Source organism: Phaethon lepturus, unplaced genomic scaffold, assembly GCF_000687285.1.
Source record: "Phaethon lepturus isolate BGI_N335 unplaced genomic scaffold, ASM68728v1 scaffold40470, whole genome shotgun sequence".
Lineage (NCBI taxonomy): Eukaryota > Metazoa > Chordata > Aves > Phaethontiformes > Phaethontidae > Phaethon > Phaethon lepturus.
Window position 1 is genome coordinate 705 of NW_010514813.1, and position 23,674 is coordinate 24,378.

The following is a 23,674-nucleotide window of genomic DNA, read 5'->3' on the forward strand; positions in this document are numbered from 1 at the left end:
TGTAGTCTGTGTTTAAAATAAGGAGATGTAAGAAGGGTGTTCAGCTCTGACCCATCAGGCTCAGCATAGGAAGATTACAGAATACTGTATATCACATTGTCAGATTAATAGTATGAACAAAATCTTCTGGAAATTGGTTTAATTTCCTAACCTTATTAAGAAAAAATAGATAGTTCCTGAAAATAATTAGTTTTTTTAATCTATGATGTCAAAGCTCTTGGAAAGCTAAGGAAATTGCAAATCTCTGCAATTAAAATGCAATACAAAAGCTACATAACTGTGTGAAAAAGCATATCCCTTAAATGCAATTGCTGTCTTTTGTAGGAGAAAACTGACATAGAAGGGACGTTGTTTGTGTACAAAAGGTAAGGGGTTTTTTTGTGAGGGAGTGGGTGGGGCTTCATTTTCCTTCCTTAAGAAAACAAACCTCAGATGGCTTCATGTGTAGCTTTCATACTGGATGTAGTGCATCCAGTAAATTCATAATTACTTATTTGTCCAGCTGTTAACATCTATATACTCGTTTGAAAAGAATAAATTCTGCACATAGGTGAATAGCTCTGTCAAAAGCACCTAAAAGTACTGCTGAAATACCATAAAACTTGATGAATGCTACATATGTATCCACACAAAAGCCTAGTTTATTAAGCTAATTTTGTTAATCCAATAGCATTTGTTAATGTATTATGTTTGTTAAATGCTGGATCTTCCTTTGTCTCCTAAAATCCATAAAGTTGATTCTGAAAACAATAGTGATAACAAATTAAGTAGTCTGTCCTAACTTAGTGTTGGGAAATGGCATAATTTTTGTAAATGGACAAAGTTGCCTAAAAGCTGGAGATCTGCTAGTAGTTTTGGGGTTTGCTTGCTTGCTTGATGTTTTCTTTTTCCACCTGGTGACTAGAAAAAAATCTACACAATAAAAATTGTTTCACTAAGCAATACAATTCTGAATAATTTAATGTCTACTTTGAGGACACTGGGTTAAGTATTTATTTTAAGAATCTCCCTTTAGGAAGAAACTAATGCTTTTGGTTCCCCTGTATGTGTCTTTCATGTTATTTAAGCTAACAGCTTTTTTTTATTGTTGTACCTATTTACAGTAAGATGGATGTTGCTCCATAAGTGGCTTGTTTTTTCTCCTCTAGTAAAAGATTCTAAAATGGCTCAAAATTATCTTACGTGAAGTGTTGAATACACTTGCATTTTAATCCTGGACCTGCCCTAGTGTTTCTGAATAGGGTTTTTTATTTTGAGCCATAACTTTGATCCAGCAGTTTAGCAGTGTAGAACTGTAATGTTAATTCTAATCCTACTTTGAGGTACATGTAGTTTTAAATTGAAATTAGTTGGCATGCCAAGAAATGGCATAGAAGAACAACTATAAGAGCTTCAGGACTGCTAAAGCTTCACCTAATAAAGCAATAGAGATTTGAAGATTAATTCATAACTCTGTTTCAGAAAATTGTATACATTGATCAAGGTATTAATCCTTATTTTTGTTTTAATTAAAACAATAGGTCAGCTTCTCCTTATCACGGTTTTACGATAGTGAATCGACTGAACATGCACAACCTGGTTGAACCAGTAAATAAAGATTTGGAGTTTCAGCTCCATGAACCTTTTCTTCTCTACAGAAATGCTAGCTGTGAGTATAACTTTCTTTAATCCATATAAATTTCATGTTCTGTTTTATAACCTAGACTGCTTCTGATTATTGTGATGTCTGTTTCAAGTATAATGGAATGGGCAAGTTCCAGTGAGATGTCTGATGATATTTTCTGTCTACAGTGCTAGATTTACTTTAATAGCTGTGCTATTATATTATGATGACCACCTTCTTTCTATAAAAAGAGGATACGCTAACAAAGTTCAATATTTCTGTAGTCTTTTTAATTAACGATCTGATAGGTTTAATCTAAACATATACACAGTACTATAGCATGAATAAAAAACTATGAAAAAATAATGAAAGTTGATAGATTTTTGAAAGTATTTAACTGCAAAAACAGTTCGTGAGGGCTTCCTCTTTTGTGAGCAAAAAACTAAATATTAATCAGTAGCCGCTTGAAGAAGCTGAGAAAATTGCTCAGCTCTAGGTTAAAGGTTTCTTTCTCCACAGTAGGTTTTGCACTCAGGAGATAGATGTCTGTACTAAATTTGCTGGAGTCTAGACTCCAGCAAGTCTGGGTGTTGGGATAGTTGTTATACAGATCAGCGGTAAAACGGTAGTCAGTATCTCGCTGCTTTTTGAGTTCTACTAGTGTTTTGGGTCATCAGTTGAGCTTTAGAGTCCTGGTGTACTGTGTTCCAATTAGGTACACACTAAAAATTCTGTAACTCCAAAGAGCACAAAGTATAAATTATGTAGCCCTTAAGGAGAGGAAGTATATGTGAATATGAAATCCACATTAAGTAGGTAAGGGCACCCCACAGGTGCCTCCTGATACAAAGGTATCATTTCATATCCTCTTTTTTACCAAAGTTCTTGCGACCAGTTTGCTGCTGTCTAGTGACAGGTTCCCCTTACTAAATTACTCAGAGACTCTATATGCTGTCTGGATACAGTGCTTCTTCCACACCATGCCTTCTTCCTGTCAGAATGTCCCCTTGAATTACAGATAGGAACACTGCTTTGGCTATGCTTTAGTGTACCTAAAAAAACCAGTCAAATGTTATTCCCTTCCTGTTTCCCCCCTGGAAAGTCTCTAGGATCTGTGGGGAGTAGGATAGATTCCATTATGGTGACAAAGAACAGCTTAAAATAGGTGGTCTCCTCTGCTTAACAGTCTTAGCAATCCTCCTTCTGTAAGTGTCATCAAGAGGAAAAAGTCAAAACTTCTTAGTAAGTTGAGCAGTCTATAAGATAAGGGAAGTAAATGACTGGCAAGAAATTGGGAGGGGAAACAATATTGCATTGAGTTGGATGTTTAAGCAGGTTGCTTGGTTTGGAAGGTAGAGGAGCTGTAGATAATGGTGGTAGGGGTAGGGTGGCTGATGAGGTGGCAGTAGAGGAAAGAATCATAGTTGTGAGATTGGTGACATGAGGGAAGCAGGCAGTTGATTCATTTGTTTGTTTGAACTGCTGATGATATCAGGAAGCAGGAGCTGCTGTGGAATTACCATGGTGTATGCTAGTGGCAGTGACTAGCGAATTACTTAAAGGAAGCAATTGGAGAAGGTAGACTGTGTGAGTTCATTAGAAACCCCTAAATCTAATTATATGCCTTCCATTGATAAAAGCTCTCCTTTTCCTGTGAGTCACTATTGTGTAAGATCTGTGGGAGGCTCATGGGAGTTAGGATGAAAATGACGTAGAAAAGTATGAGCAAGGAAGAAATTCATACAAAGGTGAGCAGGGAAAATGTTATAGGCTGGATATGGGAAATAATTGCATTCTGAAGTAATCAAGAGCTTTTTTTTTTTTTTTATATCTTTCCCATTGTCATTTTAAAAGAGTTTGGTCAGAAACTGTCCTTTATTTTGTCACTCTGTCCTGCCTCCTGGGAGAGGGTAGTAGCATGTCCAGAAACAGTCTACACTGATTGTAAATTGAAAATGTTCAGTGTAGTTAGTAGGTCATTAGTTGTTTCCCTGAGTGCCACAAATAAGCAGCAGATCAGTTTTTGTGTGCTCTGCTAGTATTCACTTAGTTCAAATGCAAGCTTAAAAGCATAGAAAACAGCATCTAAGCTTTTTATTCTTTATGACTTCAGCACCGCTAACTGTCTTACATTTTGCATTTAATTGTTGTGGTTTTATTTTCTTCTTTACATGCAGTTTCCCAAATTTTCTGACCTCTGTCCCCTGAATTAGCTAGGAAAAAAGCAAATTAAATGATCGAATGTTCAGTGTTAAAGCAGTTTGCCTCTATCTGCATAGTATTTGTGAAACTTGGAGGGGAGGGGAACAAAACAAAAAACCCCTAAAAACCCTTCAGGATTGTTTTGGATTTATAGACAAATCTCAGTATGTATATGTTTTATTTTTATGGGTTGATTAGGGAATTCTTGTCCAAGTTCTTTTCATGTGGAAGGGTCTTCACTTCTGCTCAGCAGCCTGCTGGCATGAGAAACTTTTGCTTTTTTGGGACTAATTCAGATACGAGTTTTAAGCCAGTGGTTAATGTAATATATCTCTAAGGGCTTAATGTGGTGTACCTCTGATGGCTTAATGTAAAGTTCTTCTGAGATCCTTTAATGACTGAAAGAGGATGGACTGCTAGGTTGTGCAAGGAAAATCTACCTCCCATACAGATTGTTGGGAAACAGCCCCGTTTCTTGTAGAGTGTGGTTTTTGTCTCTTGCTTGAGGAAGTCTGCCATGATCATTAGAAACTCTTAAGAGTAAGTTGTCCTGCTATTGTTCAATCATTGTTGAATGATTGAACTGATGATTCAGTTTCCTTAGCTTACAGATGGTGAATGGTTCAGGCTACCCGATTAAAAACCGAAAATCGTGTTTATTAATACTGCTGTTTGGCAGACACAAACGTGTGTTGTGCCTATATATTTTGGTTGTAACAGGGTCAATGACAAATCGTGGTTAACACTTCCCCAGGGCATTGCAGTAGAAACAGTAGAAGATGACCAAAGCAAAATTATGCCACCACTTACTCAGGGAAGGTTCCATGTCAACAGCCTTTATAACTGAATATGATTCTACTGTTTTATAAACTTAACATTTTCTCTTTATTCTGTGATTCTGTCTTAAGGAGATGATAAAGGCAAAGTCTGTTATGTATACCAGATCAGACCTCTGGCATTTCTGTCTTAAATGGCATGAGAGTTGTTCTGACTATATCAAGTGATGTACTCCAGCCTATGTATTGCTGCTAACAAGTTACATGAGAAACTTTGCAAGGAGTATATAAACTTTATTTTAGCTTGGGTGGAGGCTATAAGAATGAGTTGCCTGTCATGCTAGATTATAATATTTGTGGTGGGGTTTACCATTCTTTTATGGTTTGATTTATTCAAATACTTGTTTTTAATATACAATGGAATCTTTAGTTTGCTGCATATCAGAACTTACTCTTGTTAAGCTGTAGACATGAGATCCTTTATTGCACAAAGGCTTTTTATACTCTTAGAACAAGACTAGGTTATTGCCATTTTATCCTCATGGGAAAGGAGGCCTGACTTATCTTTCATAGATGTTGGGGCAGTTTCCCCCTGTTTTTGCAGGGTGGGGTATGAAGGAGGCTTTGTGTATTCTGGAAGGAGGCTAGACCAAGTGATACAGTACCATTCTTATATCCACCTTTTGTTGTGTTCACTGAGTGAAATGGAAGACATTTGGGTCAACTTGCTATTCTGGTTAAATGTAAGACACAGAGAGGCTTCCCCTTCCCTTTCCCCCCACCCTTGAAAATAATACCTTTTTAATATCTTAGCTGTTAATGGGGAAATCTTTCCCAACTCCAATTTTTTTTTTTCTCATAATCATTCTGGCTACATAATACAATTCAAGCCCCAAAAGAATACTTAAACCCGAAATTTTGAGAGAGGCTATGTTTGCTTTCAAAGTTATATACGATGCTGCCCAAAAACTTACACCATTTGTTCATGAGGCATCAGATCCTAAAGCAAAAATTAGGGGGTGGGGTGCAGAGGGGGGGATGTGACTAAGGAGCTGTGAGACATTATACCAGTTACAGTGGTAAATAGGAAAAAAAGGTGTGCTACTTTTCATTGTTAGAGAGAATTAAAGAAAACAAATATCTCCAAATGTGATCAAGAAATTATGGAAATTAAAAGAAATTGTTTGACTTCAGGTAACATTCCTCTTCAGGTAGAATTTTTTTAGATTATACTTCATACTTAATCTGGAATATGTGTTGCCGGGTACATTTGATTCTTGTCTAGCTTTCCCTCTGGATGCATGCACATTCTCTAGAGTATTCAGAGTATTTGTTCTTGAAGCACTGAATCCCATTGACCCATTTTTTTTTAATGAACCTAAGCTAGTTTCGTCTTTTCTGTATTTTGTGGAAACATATGTTAAACTGTATTTAAAAAAAATGCATACAGTTCTGCAAGTAGCAGTAATAATAGTCCACTCTGCAAGTTATACTTACTTTCAATCTGTAATGTGAGAGTTTGGAGCTGGCAGTTGATAGTTTGCTTAATAATAGAGGAAAATTAGTCAAAGTTTTAAGCAATGGCCAACTTACCTCTTAAAGTCTGCAAGAAGTATTCTTCTAAGTCTTTCTCGTTTGTAACTTTCCCTCTGTATTGGTGGTATTGGTCTTGATTAAAAGGTTTTTTAATCCAAGCTAGTTCACTTGGGAGGCCAGGCAGATTGATTTCCATGGTGCTGAAAAGACAGATGCTAAGCATAAAACTTCAGTATTAAAATAAATGGTTCTTGTTTGGTGTGGTGTTTTTTTGATTTGTTTGTTTTTCTTGCTTGCTGCTTATTCCTTTCCAAGGGTAAAAGTTAGGAAAACAAAAATCATAGATTTTGGAGAGGTTTATACATTTAAGTAGAAAACTTGGTTACAAAGTGCTGTCTTCTGGGCTTGTTGTATTACCATTAATTAAACAACCTTGTATTCAGAACAGCCAAAGCAAAATGAATTGCGTTATTTCAAATGGCTTTTAAAATGCTTTGTAAGAGCTCCTGACTGGTTTCAAAACAGGGAATCTTTACTGGTAAGGAAAGGTCCCTCATTATCGCATTTGTTCCTGGCTGGCAGTGCATTAAGTATAACATATCTCTGTGATTGCCGAAGCTGAACGGCTCTCCAGCAAGTGCATTAACCCAGTGGTTTAGTCAGAGATAAGGACGGAGCCTGTTCCTGATACCTTTATAGCAGAAGCAGCAATGCAAGCAAGGGGGAGGGGAGGCACCACTGAAAGCTGTTAAGGAGTTCTAAAAATATTTTGTTTGACCTGAAAGATGGCACTCTAACTGGAAGGGGGTTTCCACTCTGGTTCGGTGTTGCAAAGTAGTAATCCCTCTCATTCCACACTATCGTTTGTCAGATGGCAGTTTGTTAAAGTGTTTCTGATCTTGGATGCTGTTTGCCACCTGCTGAGCTACTCCAGTGTGACTGCTTGTGGGATTGTGCTGTGAACTGTATTTTTGAAATGGCCTTAGATATCCAAAACAATAAGGAAGGGAGGGGCTTTTTTTATTAATTCTAATGATTTATAAATGTATGTGGCAGGCTAATATTTAAATTAAGGAAAATATGAGTAGTGAAGGCGGTATTAGAGCAGAGGTGGCATTTCAACTAACCTTGCTACTGGAAGAAATAGGAGCTTTGAGAGAGATAGCATTTAGACAAAAGCACATAAAGCAATTTGAAGTGCGAAATAATGCATGTATGTGCTTTTCTTTATGGGAATAAGATTGGGTTAAGTTGATTTCCATGATTACTTTATAGGATGGGTTACAAAATATGAGTCCTTCATTTCCAGAGAGAGTTTGAAAGGTTATTGTCTCCCACCTCCGGTTGTTCTGCTTCATTGTATAGCAACATCTAAATTGGAACTGTAAAGTAAAATTTTTCTGTCTTCTGTCAGGTCTTCCAACTAGTTACGGTAACTTTTAAACAATTCATATTTTTGAATGACATGAAGCTATATTTGCACAAATGGCTAAATTGCCTAAGGCAAGAGAGTGATAGTGTTTGCAGTCTGAAACTGGCACTGCTCATGAGTTCCATGTACACTTCTGGCACAGCATTCTCAGGCTACGGTTTCATGAACATTTAAACAATTTTGCCTTAGTGTACTGCCCCCAGCTTCTTGTTTCTGCCCCCTCCGCTGTGCTAGATGGCATGTTTGTGAAGCTGATGTGCAAACAGTGTTGAGGAACTGGTCTGGACTAAAATGTATCCAGCTGCCATAAGGGAGAAGGGTGAACTGGGGTAGAATGAGTTAATGGCAAAGTTTTGGGAATGTAAAGGTGGTGACACTGCTTCTTTCTGCTTACTTAAAATGAAAAGTGAAGTGAAACTACACCTTTGGGATGTGACTTCATTTTATGTTGCCAAGGAGTGAGGCCTCTGTCTCACTGTGGCACTTTGCTATCCCCACTCTTCATTCAGATCTACTAACTGGGCAGCACTGGAACAGTAAGCTGACTGCCCAATGAAGCAATGGGAGCAAATGTAGAAGAGACTAAGACCTTCCTTTTGCTGTCATCTGTCTGTTAGACTTGAGCAGGCAGACTTCCATAATGCTTTTGTTTTCTCAAAATGTCTTTGTTTTTCCATAACAATTTCAATCAAGTTTTAATGATACATCCAGTCAAGTTTGGAGAGAAGTTGAGTGTTACATGTTTAGATAAATATGCATGGGTCAGTGTCTCTAATAAAAATTACATATGTCAAAGAATGTAGAAGATGACTGATTTCTTTCAATTTTAGGAAATCTGATTTTTCTGTGATATGGGTTACCCATGACTTCATGTGTGTCAAAATGTAGTGTGAATCCAACCAAAAGATACTGGATTACTAACTGCTTCTACTTGATTACTAAAGATGCTGCCCAGCATTCAGTGTAGAAAAGCTGGGTGGAAAGTGTTGAACTAGATCAAAAAAGTGAGTCACATAATTTAATGGCTTCTGCTGGATGAAACTCTTAAAACTCTTCTTCTTAAAAGAACGGCAGTAGAAAGGTATGCCGTTAGACATATGAATGTTCAGATAATGTTTATGCTGGCTATAGTAAAAAGATCACAGATTTGAAAAGAACTGATAAGTACCAACTCTGGTTTTAATAAAAGGATGTTCATAGCTAAAGTTGTATGCATATAAGAAATATATCAAATATGGTAATGCAGTTTGGACACACACACATGCACACATACTTCTGGGGCAAGGGAGCTGAACTGATAGTACAAATGAGCCCTCTTTTGAAAAGAGGAAGGTAAACATTCCAGCCTGTTGGACCATATCTAAGTTAATGCCCAAGTTTACTTGTTCATAATCTGCTTTACATCTCTGTAATACTGTTAATGTTTTGCAGTGAATCCCTATGATTGCTTGCCAGTAGTACAAAGTGGAAAAAAGCCTGATACTCTGTACACCAAACTGAGATTTGGATCTGCTTCTGGCCTTGTGTAGGCCTGTTTCTGGCAGAATTGAGTGTGACTTTTATCATTTGTCCCATTAAGATACCCTTACAGGTTCCTTATCTTCATTTCTTTAGCAGGTATGCTTTTGAAGCAGCTTTCTTCTCTTGGCAGTTTGTCTGATAATGGAGAAAGGGAAGGCAAAGAGCTTTTCTTCAGTGTTAAAATATGCTGTGTGACTCAAGAAGCTCAAACTGGAAATGCTTCCAGGTTTCTATGCAGTAGCCACTTGTATTAAACTGTATCCAAGTTGTATTAAACTGTAAATATTAATAAAAATTTTGTAAGCATTGGCTATAAGTGTGAAATGCTTTTTTATTGGCTTATGCCTTTTGTAAGAAGGTTCCTTAAATTGTGCTGTATTGATTTCTTTGTTTATGACTTGAAAGCTTTGTTGTTACTTAAGCTGTAGCTTCTAAAGAAACAAACACCCAAATGAATATAGTTGTTTAATAAAATAAACAAAAAAGAAGAGTAGAACTGCAGTTTGTCTTAGGGTATTTTTATAGAAATAAGGTGTGGGCATGACTTTTTGAGGGTTTTGGTCCAACACAGTAAGCCTAGGATAACTGGAAGGTTTAGAAAAAAGTTTGGTAAATGACTGCCTTTTTTTCCATGGCTTGAAATAATTTTGAGTGGTCTTTGGTTGAGACTTCGGCGGGGGGAGCAGGGAAGGGAGAATTTAACTTCAAAATAGAAATCTACATCTGGGTGGAAAAGGTTATGTTGGGTTTCTTTAACATTCCTTTCCTTTACTTTTAAGTCATATTTTTATAATCAGTTAGTGATTTCAACTTCATAAAAACCAAATAGCAGTATAAAGAAGAGGCTTTAAAAGGCTAAAAGTATCTTTTCAGAAATTAAAATATTTTAATGGTAACGTACACAAAGTGTTCAGTTGCCTTTGATGTACTTGCACGCTATGCATTGATGAACTTCATAGGTGAAGCAAGATTTAAATAACCTGCTTTGTGGGTTAGATTAAATACAATTCTGAAAAGAATTCTGCAGATTTGTTGTGTTGGCACAACTGTGGGCACAGTAAGGAGATGAGTATGTGTGTGGGTAAAAATGGCTGCTTTGAAGTGGGGTTTCTGATTAAGAAATACTACATGGCACTACTGACAGTTTCTCCCTCTGATGGAGAATCTGTCAGCTCAGAGATTGGGCTCTAACTCTGCCAACTTTCAGTGGAATTTTACTTATTCTGAAAGCCAGAATGGGGCTTAGTGTCTTGCTGAGCCGGAACCCTTTTGCCCTTATTGCTTTGTCCTTGATAACTCTCTTAGAGTGGGGTTCAATTTGAGTCTAGTTTTAAGTTGCTCCATGAATGTGACACTATGACTGGAGCTTTGGTACCGCTTCCTTCCTGTACAATTACTTCTCTTGTGAAAAGAATTTGGAAAGGGAACCTCCCAGGGAGTCCCTGACTGAACTGTGATACGCAATTCAAACTTTTAATATTTTTGTTGAGCTTCAAAATTTGACAAATTTAAAAATTAGTGTTTTTTTAAAAAATACGGATATTGTTTAGCCTAGTTTAAATCATAAAGTCAGTAATTCAAAACAGAAGGTTGCAACTGTAGTGAGAAGGCATCTGGTAGTTAAAACTTAGTTTTCTTGCCACTTTTATTTACAAACAGTATCAACATATTGTAGTTATTGCATTTAATCTGACTGAAGTTGTATTTGTGTTTGCACTTGTGCTATTTCTGATCACTTTATAAATAGTAGTCAGTCACACACAGAATATTTGAGTGGAAATTGATGGTAATTTATATGTTGCAGACCTAATGGACTGCCCGTTTTTTGCTTTTTTTCCTATTGATTTGATTTTTTTTTTAAACCTTTGTCTTATGCTTGCTTTTTTTTCTTATTTTCAAGTGTCAATTTACAGTATCTGGTTTTACGACAAGAATGACTGTCATCGAATAGCAAAACTCATGGCTAAGTAAGTACTGTGGTCTTATTCTGTAATTCTTTTGTGTAATACAGAAAAAATACTGAATCTATTAAAAGTGTCTGTGCATTTTCTCACTCAAATAGAAAAATACAACATTCTTGCTGGTACTGTTTATTTAGTAATCAAAACATTGGGTTTGTTTTTAAACTACAGCGTTAAAATTTTGAGTTCAGTGGCAAAAAAATCAGTTGAAGTATTAGTTGGCATTCTCCAAAGAAAGCAAATATGAGCACCGTTTGTTTATTTTATACTTTATTTTGTATAGGGATGCTGGCAGAACATCTTCTGATGCAGAAAGTATAATCAAATAAGTGATGGACATGGTTTTTTGGTTGTTTTTATGGTTTGTTTGGTGGTTGTCAGTTTTGTTGGGTTTTTTTGAAAGGCTTAATTATTATTCCTAACTAAAGTGAAAAGATTGGAGAATAGTGGGACAAGTATAGAGTTAAAGTGATGCTAGGAGAGTAAGCAAAACTATGAAATAATAGGAGCTTGTTGCTAACTTCTGAGTTGTTAAGTGGATTTTTTGTTGTTGTTTTTTTTCTTTCTTTCTTTTTGATCCTGTTTCCACACCCCCACCTTTGGAGATAAAGTTGGTTTGTAAAGTTGCCGTGTGTCTTGCTCTTATTTTGTAGTTCCCGGGGCTCCCAAGGAACTACATGCAGCAGGCGAATTTACGAAGTGATCACAATTTAAAGAAACCTTAGAAGACTGTGTTTGCAATAACATGTCTTTGTTATTTTGTTTAACCTACTATGACTGTAGCAATGCAGCTAAGCGTATCCGGTTGCACTACCACAGCAGAGGAGGGCTTCAGACTAGAGTACAGAAGTTTGAGTGAACAAGAGAGGTCAAAAAGGTCTAGAACTGGTCAAGTTGGCAACATGGCCGAAGGTCTTTAAGACATGTTGTGATTGGAGGGTATTCTTGCGTCTTTCTGTTCCTTCAGGTGAGGTGCCTTGCAGATTAATCTTTTTACTAATAGAAAAGGATGAGAATTAACTTAGGCAAATCTGCAGTGTCTTTATGGAGCTTGAAGTGTGTGACAGGGTAGTTACACTAGCAGAAACGCAAAATTGCGAAATGCAGATGTACTGCACAAGACACTTTCCAATCCGTTGTTCTCTGCTTTGCTTTTCTTCACCATCACACTCTACTTTCCTGAACTTTCTTTTCTATTGCATGCCTTAATCAGCATCTCATGTTTTGCAAGTCAGGACATCTTGAAGACACAAAATTTAATTATATGGGAACTAGTCGAAGTGTAGACATTTTAAGCTACCTTCTAATTTCTTGTTCTGGGGTTTTTGTTTTGGGTTATTTTGGCTTTTCCTCACAGAAGCAATGTAAGACAACACAAATGACAGACTTTGATATCAAAATCTCTTTCTAAAATCTTATTTTTCTTTTCCGTATACAGTTCCCATTTCTTGCTTGTTTGTTCTTTTTTTTTGGACTTTTTGCTGTTATTTGACTTGTCCAAATATAATAATTAATTATAAAGGCTAACAGAAAACAATTGTGTGAAGCTGACTCTCAGAAATTATTACTAAAACAAATAACAAAATGTCTGTTGCCTCTCCACTTAAACAGAGCATCAGAAGGGTGTGAGTTTTCTTAATGCACGTTTTAGTTTAAAACCATGATTAATGTTTGAAGTGAGGGAGAGAGCTGAACCCTTCAAATTCTACTATATTCTTACTCTGTCATGCACAGCTACGTTGCAGATCTAAGTGTCATATAGCAAAACTTGAATTCATTTGGTATTGAACTGGTCTAGTCACTGTAGCACAAATCATGGGCTATAAATACATCAAGGATCTTTAAAAGTGTAATCAGGTAACAGACTAGCCTAGCCATGGCACAGGAGTCCGTAAAGCACATCTACCCTTTCTGCTGGATTCTGTAATATTGTGGAAATAACTCTAACAAAGCAGGTTCATTTAAAGTCAGTCTGGGAAAAATCTAAGCTTTATTGTCATCTCCTTTGTAAACTACTGTAGCCTGCCTTTTCTTGGGTCCCTGATGGCTGTGTTGCAGCTTTACTAACACACAAAGGCAGAAGTGCCAAAATTAGCGTTATTGCTTCGCCCCTGTTTATGATGCAGATAATCACACACTCTTGTGATTGTAGCATTTGAGCACCCCAGAAAGTTTCTAAGACTACAAATTAAAGCTGAAACGTGTTTTTAAAATATTGGAATTTTTTATGATACATGTTGGAATGATTGTGGATTTAAAGTATCTTTGAAAATGAAATTAGAGTTAATGCATCAAGCAGACTTTGGGGAATATGCTTTGTCATTCCAGACCTGTACAAGTGAAACTAGAGAAATCAAATGTGTACATAAAAACATTTATTGATTGGATATTGACAGAATACAGCCTGTTAAATTATGCTGAGCTGGCTAGGACCTCACTTGAGTATGATTTTTAGTCTTTGCTGCCATTAACTTGGTCAAAAAAGGTATAAATGATCACTGCTAGTAATACGTCTTCCGTTATCTGAGTGCTTTTTTCACAAAGCCTTTCTTCATTATTAGATTGTAGTGTGTCTGAATATTTCTAGGTTTCTTTTACTTTAAAATTGTGTATTGGTTTGGGGGTAATAAAAGTATTTGCAGAATCAGTTTTTATATTGAGAAAGGTATTTAGTGTAAGTATATTCACTTGTATTTGTTGAAAAAGCACTGTAGAATGAAACCACACTTCATTTGGTAGCACATGCTTTATAGCTTCTGAGTATCTAAAGATCCATGTTAGGGAAAACGAAATGAAGGCATTCTAGTTGCATGTTACTGTAGGATGGAAAAGCTGCACTTCTGAGGCTGTTGTTACAAACTTGATGAAAAGCAGATTGATACTATTTTGCTGACATCAGTTTCCACAAACATCAAGCTTTCTGTCCCCCAAAATGGGTAGAAGGCAGTCAGAAGAAAAGTCAAAATGCTGATACTTCTGTGTGCTTTCTTACAAGAAGGCTGAAGCTGCAGGAATTATTTCATCCTGGCATGAAAGATGTAATCAAGAAAACTTAAAGTATACTTTTTAATCTAAAAAATAAAATAAAATTGAGTCTTACAGAAGGAAAGCTGCATTTCAGTGCATGTTAGCGGGCTCCATCAGACTTAGTTCAGTATATTTTGAAATAAATATTTATGTTGTCTTCCAAGAGTATTAATTTTGTTCCACAGTTTTTGTCTTTGTTTTGGGTGGAAATTTGGATTGACACCCTTTTGTTTAGGTGTGGGGTTTTGTATCACTGATAGGAAAGAGTACTGCCTTTATAGTACCTCAGAGCTTCAAAAACATAACCATAAAAGGTTTCAAGGAGATTTACATTCTCTTTCCTGCTTTTTGACTTGACCTTATTGTGCCAGACTGAGTTAACAAGATTGCAGGCCATCCATTTACATTTTGGTGCCTTATCTTTTAAAAGAAAAGTGAATTAGTGTTTGTAGGCTTTGCAATCACAGATTTCACTTCTCACGTTCTCTCTCCCCCTCTCCCTGCTCCCCACTCGCTCCCCAACCCTCATGAGTTTGTGCCAGGTATAATTTCAATGCTATAACTGCATTTATTAGGAAGCAAATCGTCACAGCAGCTACTGTGTCCCTGAAGGAATGTGTGCCTCTTCCGCTATCTGACATAATGGAAAGAAACAGCAGGCCTTGCTTAAAAAAGATTTAATCCTGGATTGCATACAGAGCATGCTCAGTGTACAGATTTGCATTAGTTGACTTTTTTCCCCCCAGCAAAGGTATTTGATTTACAGAACTCGTTTGATTTGATTTTCCTTAAAGAATTCTAGAAATTTTTTTAAATGAAAAAAAATCTATGGGAGTCATCAAACTGGTAGAAGAAATTAATTTGGGTCAAGTTAAGTCAAGATGATTGTTTGAGGGATGAGCTTTCTAGAAGTAGGACAGAAACTAGGCATTTTCAAATCTTTGTGAAACTATTGCATTTTGTCATATAAATTTGTAGGGAGGGTATTTTTAGGTTAGTTTATAGGCTTGTTTTACCCGGTTTCAACAGACCCAAACTGGCTTCTGAAATGCAGACAGAAGGGTAGAAGTGGGAGAGTATCTGAGTTTTGGGAGTATACTGTCACCACCATCTGAATGTAACTTGCACAAGACAGAAGATGGCAGAAGAGCTATTAAATAATCTATATGAAAAGATAATTTGTTATTTAAAAAAAAATTAAAAGGTAACAAACTCTTCATAATGGGCAATAGAAAAATATTATTACATGTTTTTCAGAAATCTTTGTGAAACATTTCTGTGAAATGGATGTGCTCCTTGAAGATGTTTTGCTAGGAGACCAATTAGTACTGTTTTAATGGGAAGACGTTTTGTTGAAACCTTCTGGACCAACTAGTTAAGAGCAGAAGGAGGATCTCAAGACTGAAGCCTTTGTGTCACCCACCTATCAGGCAGCACATGCATGACTTCAGCTGTCCAGAATTTTCCCTCTTTCTGAAGTATTTATTTTTTCTGATACAATTATGCTGGCACTTAGAATCTTAAAGTAGTCTGGTTCTTTTACCTTGCCTTCTTTCATCACTAGTTTCAGAGTTGAGTTTAGACAAGTCCAAAGTCAGGACTGTGTGACCATGTGGGGTGCTAGAACAAAATGTTCTCTGAGGGTGTCACCATAGAAACATTTGTACAATATTGAGCTGCTTCATCAAAACAAGCCATGCCGCAGTTCTTAGAAATTGTCAGACGCTGTAGATTGGCCTCCCTATTCTGAGTTATGTTTGCAGGTGAATGCTTCCTTACAAACAGAGAAAACTCTACTGAGAAGCTGGTTAAATAAGCAGCTTGTATGATTAAGAATTTGCCGAGTAATTTTGAAAGCAACATTGAATTGTTAAAAGCAAAATCTAATGCTTCTTCAAATAAATGCAGCTAAACTCTGGTGAAGTAAAGGGGCTTGGTTGCTAGAAAACTGGGAAGAAACTTCCAAGACTTAAACCGTTTTTTTTTCCTCAGAAATGACGACATAGAGGTACATACAAATATCTAATTACTCTACAGTCTATAAAAACCTAGAGTTACTCCTGAATCCTAACTGACCCAAAGAAACTGGAGGTTGGAATGATTGATGCTTTCTGTGATTGTTATGATGGCACCTCTTGGCTCTCCCATCAGCCATTAGTTCCACAGCATGAGAGTTCTCATGTGATGTGCCAGCTCCAGAGCTCTGCCCTGTTTACAGTGCTTGTTTTTTCTTAACATATTTGATTAATGCAGGCTTAAAAAAGAAGGGATTACAGGCTGGTGTGTGTTTATTTCAAGAGGATAAGCTTTAGCGCATTGCACAGCCATGTATATCTTGTGAACTGCATATGGATTAGGAGTAGAAGTATATGCCGACTGTAGTTTTATTAAAAGGTACACATCTTCTTGCATATCTTAAGCATCTTTTAAACTGAAGTTTTTTGATAATTGAGGCAGGTAGGGGTCGAGTGGAAGTGGTGAATGAACTGTAGGCGCCAAAGGCCAGAGGAGAAGGGTGTGAGCCAACTATGTGTTGGGTTTTTATTCAGGCAGAACAAAATGTGTTGATATGCTGGGAGTACACTTCTCTTTACTGCCTTTTGCAAGATGTTAACTCCAGATAAAATTTTAAAACCCTGTTTCTCCTTTCCTGTTACAGAGTGGTAGAACAAGAAGCTCAAAGATCGCAGCAAACTGCCCAGGACAGAAAAAGTCCCAGTAGAACCAATGGCTGCAATGAAAACAGACCCATTGACATCCTGGAAATGCTTAGTAAAGCCAAGGATGAATATGAACGAGTAAGGAAATGTCTTTTTTTTTTTTCTTTTTGTCTTTTTTTTTCCTCTCCTAACCTTATGAACAAATAAAAACACTACTTTTACTTCTGAATAAGGGGCTTAGAATATCAGATGCAGTCCACTGAAATAGCAAGCCCTGTGATTTCTCAGAGCTGACAAAGAATAATTCTTATACACGAAATTGTCCTGTGCAATACACTCTTAACCCAAGATTGCGAAGTAGTGCACCTAATCCATAATTTAATGGGCCTGTATAATCTTATGTTTGAATTGCTACCTTCTGGGGGGGAGGGGGGAAATAAAATTTAAAAAATGGATACCTGAACATGCAGACACAACAAAATATTTGTCTAAAATAGATGCATGGGACGCTTAGTCTCAGTATTCATCTACTGTCTTGTTTTGTGATACCATTGTCAAAGGAAATGTGAACAAATAGTTATATATGTAACACTTTTAGAAGAATGTATCAATGAAAATGTCTGATTTTGTGATCTTGAAGTTCCATTATTGTAAATATTCCTTGTAGTGGCTGACACTTGGTTTTTCAGTTTTTTCTTATGTACTGAAAGTCACTGGAGGAGATCTTGATTATGGCATGAATCATAGCAGAGCATTCACTGAGCTGCACAGTAAAATGCTTCGGCATGTTGAATAATGTAACAGAAGCCCAGAAACTCTGTGAACTGTCCTATGTCTGTGATACAAGCACAGATGTTCATGACTTAGAGAGAAGGGGTAATATGGGGAAAAACTCATATTTTAAAACAGTGCAGTATTTGCATGTGGCATTTTCTTCTGTAATTATTACCATAGTGGGCAACTCTTTGCCTACTTCTTCATTATTTTTCATTTTTAAGAAAGCCATATCAGCTGTGTTTTCTTTGAAGAGCAGGCAGTCTCTGCCATTATTTCAATAGCCTTGTTCTCAGACTGATGTCTTGTTCTCTCCCTTGAGTACAGTATATTAAGAAACAGTTTGTGATTTCAGGCAAGATAGGTTGAACACTGATAGTGTGATCCAACTTGAAATGTAGCTTGGTAGACCCATGTTACAATGGTTTCTACTGCTGTGAGAAAACTTTGTCTCTGGGAATAGCAAATAAAAATTTTACCCGACAGCATGTGTCTCTTAGTCTCAAAAGAAGTTGTGTCGTATTAGAGACTACAGATTTAGTCATTTAGTAAATTTGTAGATTCTATGAAGCATATTTTTAATAGCTGTAGACGAAGTATAACAATACTGTTACCCTAACCTTCTGTTCCCTGGTTTACTACTTCTGTCCTGTCTACTGTGTGTCTATCCTTTTAATAAATTAATTGATTTCAGAAGGATGAGTATGTTATCTTTTGCCAAATTCACAAGTTTACATAATGAGGGATCATATTAGGTCTCAGGAAAGAATTACTTTATGTAGTTCTGAGGACCAAATTCATAAATGCAGTACAAACAAGGGTAAAATGTGGGAGATCCAAAAAAGGAAACAAAGATTCTGAACAAGCCTTTTCCCAAGTGTAATAATACAAGAATGCGCAATAGTAATGTGTGAATACAATGTTGCAGAGCTGTAGTATGGTTTTTGTGGCTATACTGGTGGGAAAAGAGTTAGTATGTTAGTAGAGTGCTTGGTTGCTTCTAGAAGTTGCTTGTGCAGCAGAGTTCCTTTGAGTACTTGGGATTTGAGTCTTTATAGGATTCTAGATTGTTACAGTACAACATGGAATGAGGAGAAAAGAATGAATACGTGGATTAAGCCTTTTATGAGCCAACTTAACTCATCGTTTTCTGACATAGATTGAGGACAAGTGAATGTGACAAACCATACAATATATTTGACCTGGGCTAGATACTAGTTTCTGAAAATTGGCAATGTGTTTTTTCAATGCTTTAAACAGAGATCTTTAAATAAATTGCTTCTGATGCTGTGAGCATCAGTGCTGTTTGGAGAGAAGGTGTCTTTGTACAAAGGCCAGAATTGTGGAAGTAGCAGCTTTTGTGAGAGTAGAGAAGGAAGCATCAAAACCTGAATGACTTATCTTTCAATGTTGTATCAGTTGAGATGGATTTGAAGAAATTGAAGGCTTTTTGGGAAGAAGAAGAAAAAACTAAAAAAAGAGAACACATACCACAGGAACTCACTGTTTTTGTAGTGCCCCCTTAGGGTGTGGTGAAGCCTTTCTCCCTCTTTGTCCTTGCAGTATTGGATAATGGCTCTTAAAAATTACTCAGAAAGCATATTCTAGTTTCTCCGCTCCTGATTTTCAGATCTCTTTCATGTGAGAATACTGAAAAGGTTTGCTAGAAACAATGTTTCTAAGCATTATGGACGAAGCTCTGTAGATAAGTAAGGTACTGATAAACAGGCAATGGTATGCAGGTTTTGTGGTGGACAGTCAAGGTCTGTAGTGCCTGACGTACAATAGGGAAAAAGGCAGGGCATGGACTGCAGTAGAACTACTATGTAATCAGGGGTTTTGTGTCTTGATCTTGATTTGTTGTGTGTATTTCTTGATGCTTTGAGAACACTAGTGAAACTAGAATAACTATTTCATAACCTTTTTGCGTGTGTGCATGTATGCGTGTGAACTGTAAACTGAATCTGTTGAATGTAATCCTACAGTCTGCTATGGTGGTAGTTATGTAAAAGTTGCCAGATAAACAGAATTGAGCAATGTTGGTCACGTTTCAAGCAAACTTCTTTGGAGAATATTCTGTTGACCACCTCAGCTTTTGCAGCAAATCTCTGGCACGTTAATTTTGGAACTCCTTGTAGCCAAGGTATGTCAATGTTAACATGACTAGGTCACCAACTTGTTTTGAAGATGGCTTCTTGAAAGACCTTTCCTGTCTTAATTTTTCTGCTTTTTTTTTTTATTAATTTACGGCATTCAGTAATTACACATGAATTTGTATTTAGGAGCAGAAAGTACTTATCTGCCTGGTATATTCCAGATGGATCATACAGTAATCCTTGTGTGCAGCCCACATGAGATTGGCAGAGTGTCAGCATGAGAAGGGGGCAGAGAGAGTGAAAAAGAGATTTATGAAGGTCTGAGTGATTTAATCTAGGATTCCAAATCAGCTTAATCCTTCAAGTACTTGCTACATCAAGTCCATATGTGAAAATGAATGAATTCTGAGATTTATTTTTTTAATGAAGTGAATGGATGCTTTTTATAGTGTGGTGTTTTGTGTGTGTTTCAGTATGAGGACAGAAACATTCTCTAGTGAAAAGAAAACTGCGTTGTCCAATATTGTAACCACAAGGCATCAAGCATTTCAGGCACAGAGTTTTGACCTTCAAGTTAGTGGCTAAAAGTCAGAAAGATGGAAGAAGTTGCTTCTCACTTCTGTCCCTAAATCACAATATATAGTCTTGATTTTGTATTTATTGCTTTGAATGAGAAATTGAAAACAAAAGATTAATAAAGCTCAGAATGTTTAGCAACAGGTTAAAAAAACAATCTAACTCATATTTTGCTGCTGTGGGTAAGTGATCAGAGCAATTGTCATGTGTTGTGCTAATGTTCAGCTATATTGTGTGCATAAGGTATAGTTTAGCTATTGAAAGCTAGTCTGTTTGACAGTTTGGTTTTTTTCACTGGTGATTTAAACTGTAATACAATTTCTATTTTTGTTTCCTTATCTATTTATTAAAGATGAAACTCAATGTGATCTGTAAAAATTTGTCTGTTATAATGCAACTCCCTTGTTTGTTTTTTGCCTTGTTCACAGAAAACCAAATTAACACCTTCTGAAAATACATGTATGTGGCTAATTGAATCTGGTGGAAATAAGTCACTGACAAGCTCTCTTTCCAGCTAGTTAGAATGATTTCTGAAAGCATTTTTTCTAATTTTTTTTATTTCTCAGTGGAAAAAAAAAGTATGAAGCCAGTTGTCTTTTTTTTTAAATAATAAAAAGTAAAAAGCTTTTATAAATACATACCAGGTAGTGGATGGTAATGGATACCAGTCTTGGTATGATTTTTATTTCCTAAAATTTGTGAATTCCACAGTGTCTTACAAAAATCAGTACTCTGTATATTATCTGTATTTCAGTCAAAGCGCCATGTAAACAAGATTATAGTAGTGGATAAATGTAGACTTAAAACTCATGTACTCGTGTTAAAATATTTTTTTGTTCTCCCCCCCCCCAGAATCAGATCAGTGACTTCAGTATTATATCAAGTTCTGGAATGCAACAAAATGCAAATCCTCCAAAGCCAGAAAGTACAGAGCCTTCAGAACAAAAAACTTCATTACAAATACAAGAGCAGGTATGTTTCATCCAGACCTAAATAAGGTTCTTTTATTTTTTTTTTTTCCCTTTATTACTTGATTTTGGTACCAATATATTTTTTTCTTGGAATACCTGCAGTGTTTTCTGATGAATGTATTACTGCTTTAAATAAACTAATGGGTTTGGAAGACTTTTGGCATCCTAAATTCTGTCTTTTGACTTGGCATTTAAAATATAAGGCTATGTCCACACTACTGTGAACATCCAAGTACGTTTAAATGGGCTAACTTGGATTCTGGAAGTTGGCCCATGGAACGTGCGTAATGACTTGCAGAGCCAAGAAGCAAGAAAAAATTACCTCTGCCACATTATTGGACTGAATATAGCATCAGTTAATTGTGCACATAGTTGCAGTCTTTCACATATTGAACTCAAGCCCTGTTTCCTCATGTCTGAGACAGTTACTTACAGTTTGTCTCTGCTGCCTTCAAAGCTACAGCTACAGTCCTGCTAACTTAAATCAACGGTGAATTGCTAGCCAAGAAATGGAAAGCGCTTCAGCCATGGCAGCACCAAATTCTCTTTGGCATAACTGAAAGTGTGTTTGTCTATTTTCTCCCACATTTCTGTAGCTTGCATTGAACCTCTGCTTGTTTGGTAATGGTATCAGTCAGCTTGGCTGTGGAGAAAGTGTGTGTGGTTTTGTGTTGGAGTTTTTTGTTTTGTTGAGGAGTGGAGTGTTGTTTGGGTTTTTTTCCCTGTGCTAAGAACTTTTTGATGGTATATTCCTTCTCCTACAGAAAGGGAAATATTGTTAAAAAAAGATCAGTGTTGGGGAGGGATGTTGCTCAAATTGTAGTAATAAGAGTGTTGAGATCTATTCCAGATAAATGTTAGATACAACATGTTGAAGCAACATGTATCCAAATATCTACAAATTCTAAAGCTTGGTGTTAGTACTGTAATTAAAGTTTAAATCACAGTAAAAATCCTAGTGAAAATAACTTCTGCTTCATGTAAATGTTGTCTTTGAATCACAGGAAACTTACTAAAAAATACTTAGTATCGTCACTGGACTGGCTGGAATAGGTAGCGATAGTTCAGTATTTGGCTCCATTTTCTAGTAAGCATTTCAGCACAAGGAAGCTGCAGCTTCATACAAGACTTCTTAGAGATTAAAAAAAAAAAAAATCTGCAGTAACTAAATTCCCTGTAATGCCGAAGTAACTTGGACCTGCTTACAGTGCCACCCCGTGGGCACGGAAAGGTCAGTAATGGTTCTACTTCGAAAATACCCCGGTGAGAGAAGCTGCGAGGCCTGCCTCCCGCCCTTGCCATAGTTTAGTGCTGTGTTTCTGCTGCAATAAACCACTGTGTCTGAAAGATTAAATGCCCTATGAAAATGTGTGCAAGCTTGCACTTAGTACTTGTAAACAAAATACTTACTTTGTAGTAGTAGTAAGTAATTCCCAGTACAGGTTAGGTCTAGGGTATGGGTAGCAGGAATCTGTTTTAGGGGATGGGGTAGTAACAGTTAATGAATTAAAATGAGTGAGGGGTGGGGAGTTTGCTGGGATTACTAGCTATTACAGCCCCCTCCACCCCCTCAGCAGCACCTCTGCTTGTGAATCAGCACAAGCGATAGTCTTACCCCGGGCAGCCAGCTCTGCTTGCTGCATGCCTGCTCTTGAGACCTGGCAGCAGGGTTTGCCTGAGGTTTTGCTTTAGAAGAAGATATTTTCTTTTGGGTCACTCCATGCAGACTGTACACAGTGAACTGAAGTGCCCCACCTGACCGTGCATGGAATTGCAGAACAGAAATGAAATAACTAGTAAAGGAAAAATTGAAAAGATAAGATTCTAATCAATAGCTTTGAAGTAACTAAAGGGAAACAGTTGATTTATGGGGCAGGTGAAATGGCATATTTTTAATTCTGTTGAGCTATTTAAATATTTAAAATAATAGCTGCAGAGATATTTGAAAAAATTAATTGGGTAACAAGTGATAATTCTGTAAAGCTAGTTAACTGGGTTCAAATATATCACAAATGTGTTTCATCTTAATCATGTTTTTAATAACATGGACAAGTGGAAGACTACTGGAAAAATATTCCATTTCAACTGTAAAATAACATTTTTCACCTAACTGAAACAGGTGACCAGTGAAATTTAAAAATAGTGTACATATGATCACTTGTATGTTGATTGACTAACTTCATTTCATGCTAAAGATATCACAGATTTGGTAATAAAAAGAAATGTCTGTTTTACTCTGAAGTTCAAGTTTTTAATCTTGGCAGTTCAAAATGAAAATCAGTTGTATCATGAAATGCTTTCATGCCAGCAATTGGCAAAGCTGAAACAGAAAACTGAAATTAAACTTTACAGTGCCAGCTCTGACTGCTAATTCATGTTGCAATATATCTGCAATGATTTCTGGAGAACCCCTCCGAGCACCACTCTGTTCCTTTCAAGTAAAGTGATCATGTGGCCTTCTTGCCTTTGATGATACACTCAAAATATACGTCATCCAGAGATGGGACAGGCAGGAGGTGTGTCTTATACTTCAGGCTGG

General features: G+C 36.7%; 1 protein-coding gene across 1 annotated transcript in view; it reads left to right on the forward strand.

Moving 5' to 3' along the window:
• The first annotated feature begins 326 nt into the window (after positions 1–326).
• DCP1A (decapping mRNA 1A) overlaps positions 327–23,674 on the forward strand; it is a 31,599-nt gene continuing 8,251 nt past the window's right edge. The window contains exons 1-4 of the mRNA XM_010294066.1: positions 327–365; positions 1,521–1,648; positions 10,971–11,037; positions 16,718–16,856. Coding sequence (XP_010292368.1) covers positions 1,567–1,648; positions 10,971–11,037; positions 16,718–16,856 — 288 coding nt within the window. The 5' untranslated portion in view covers positions 327–365; positions 1,521–1,566. The remainder of the gene's footprint in view (positions 366–1,520; positions 1,649–10,970; positions 11,038–16,717; positions 16,857–23,674) is intronic.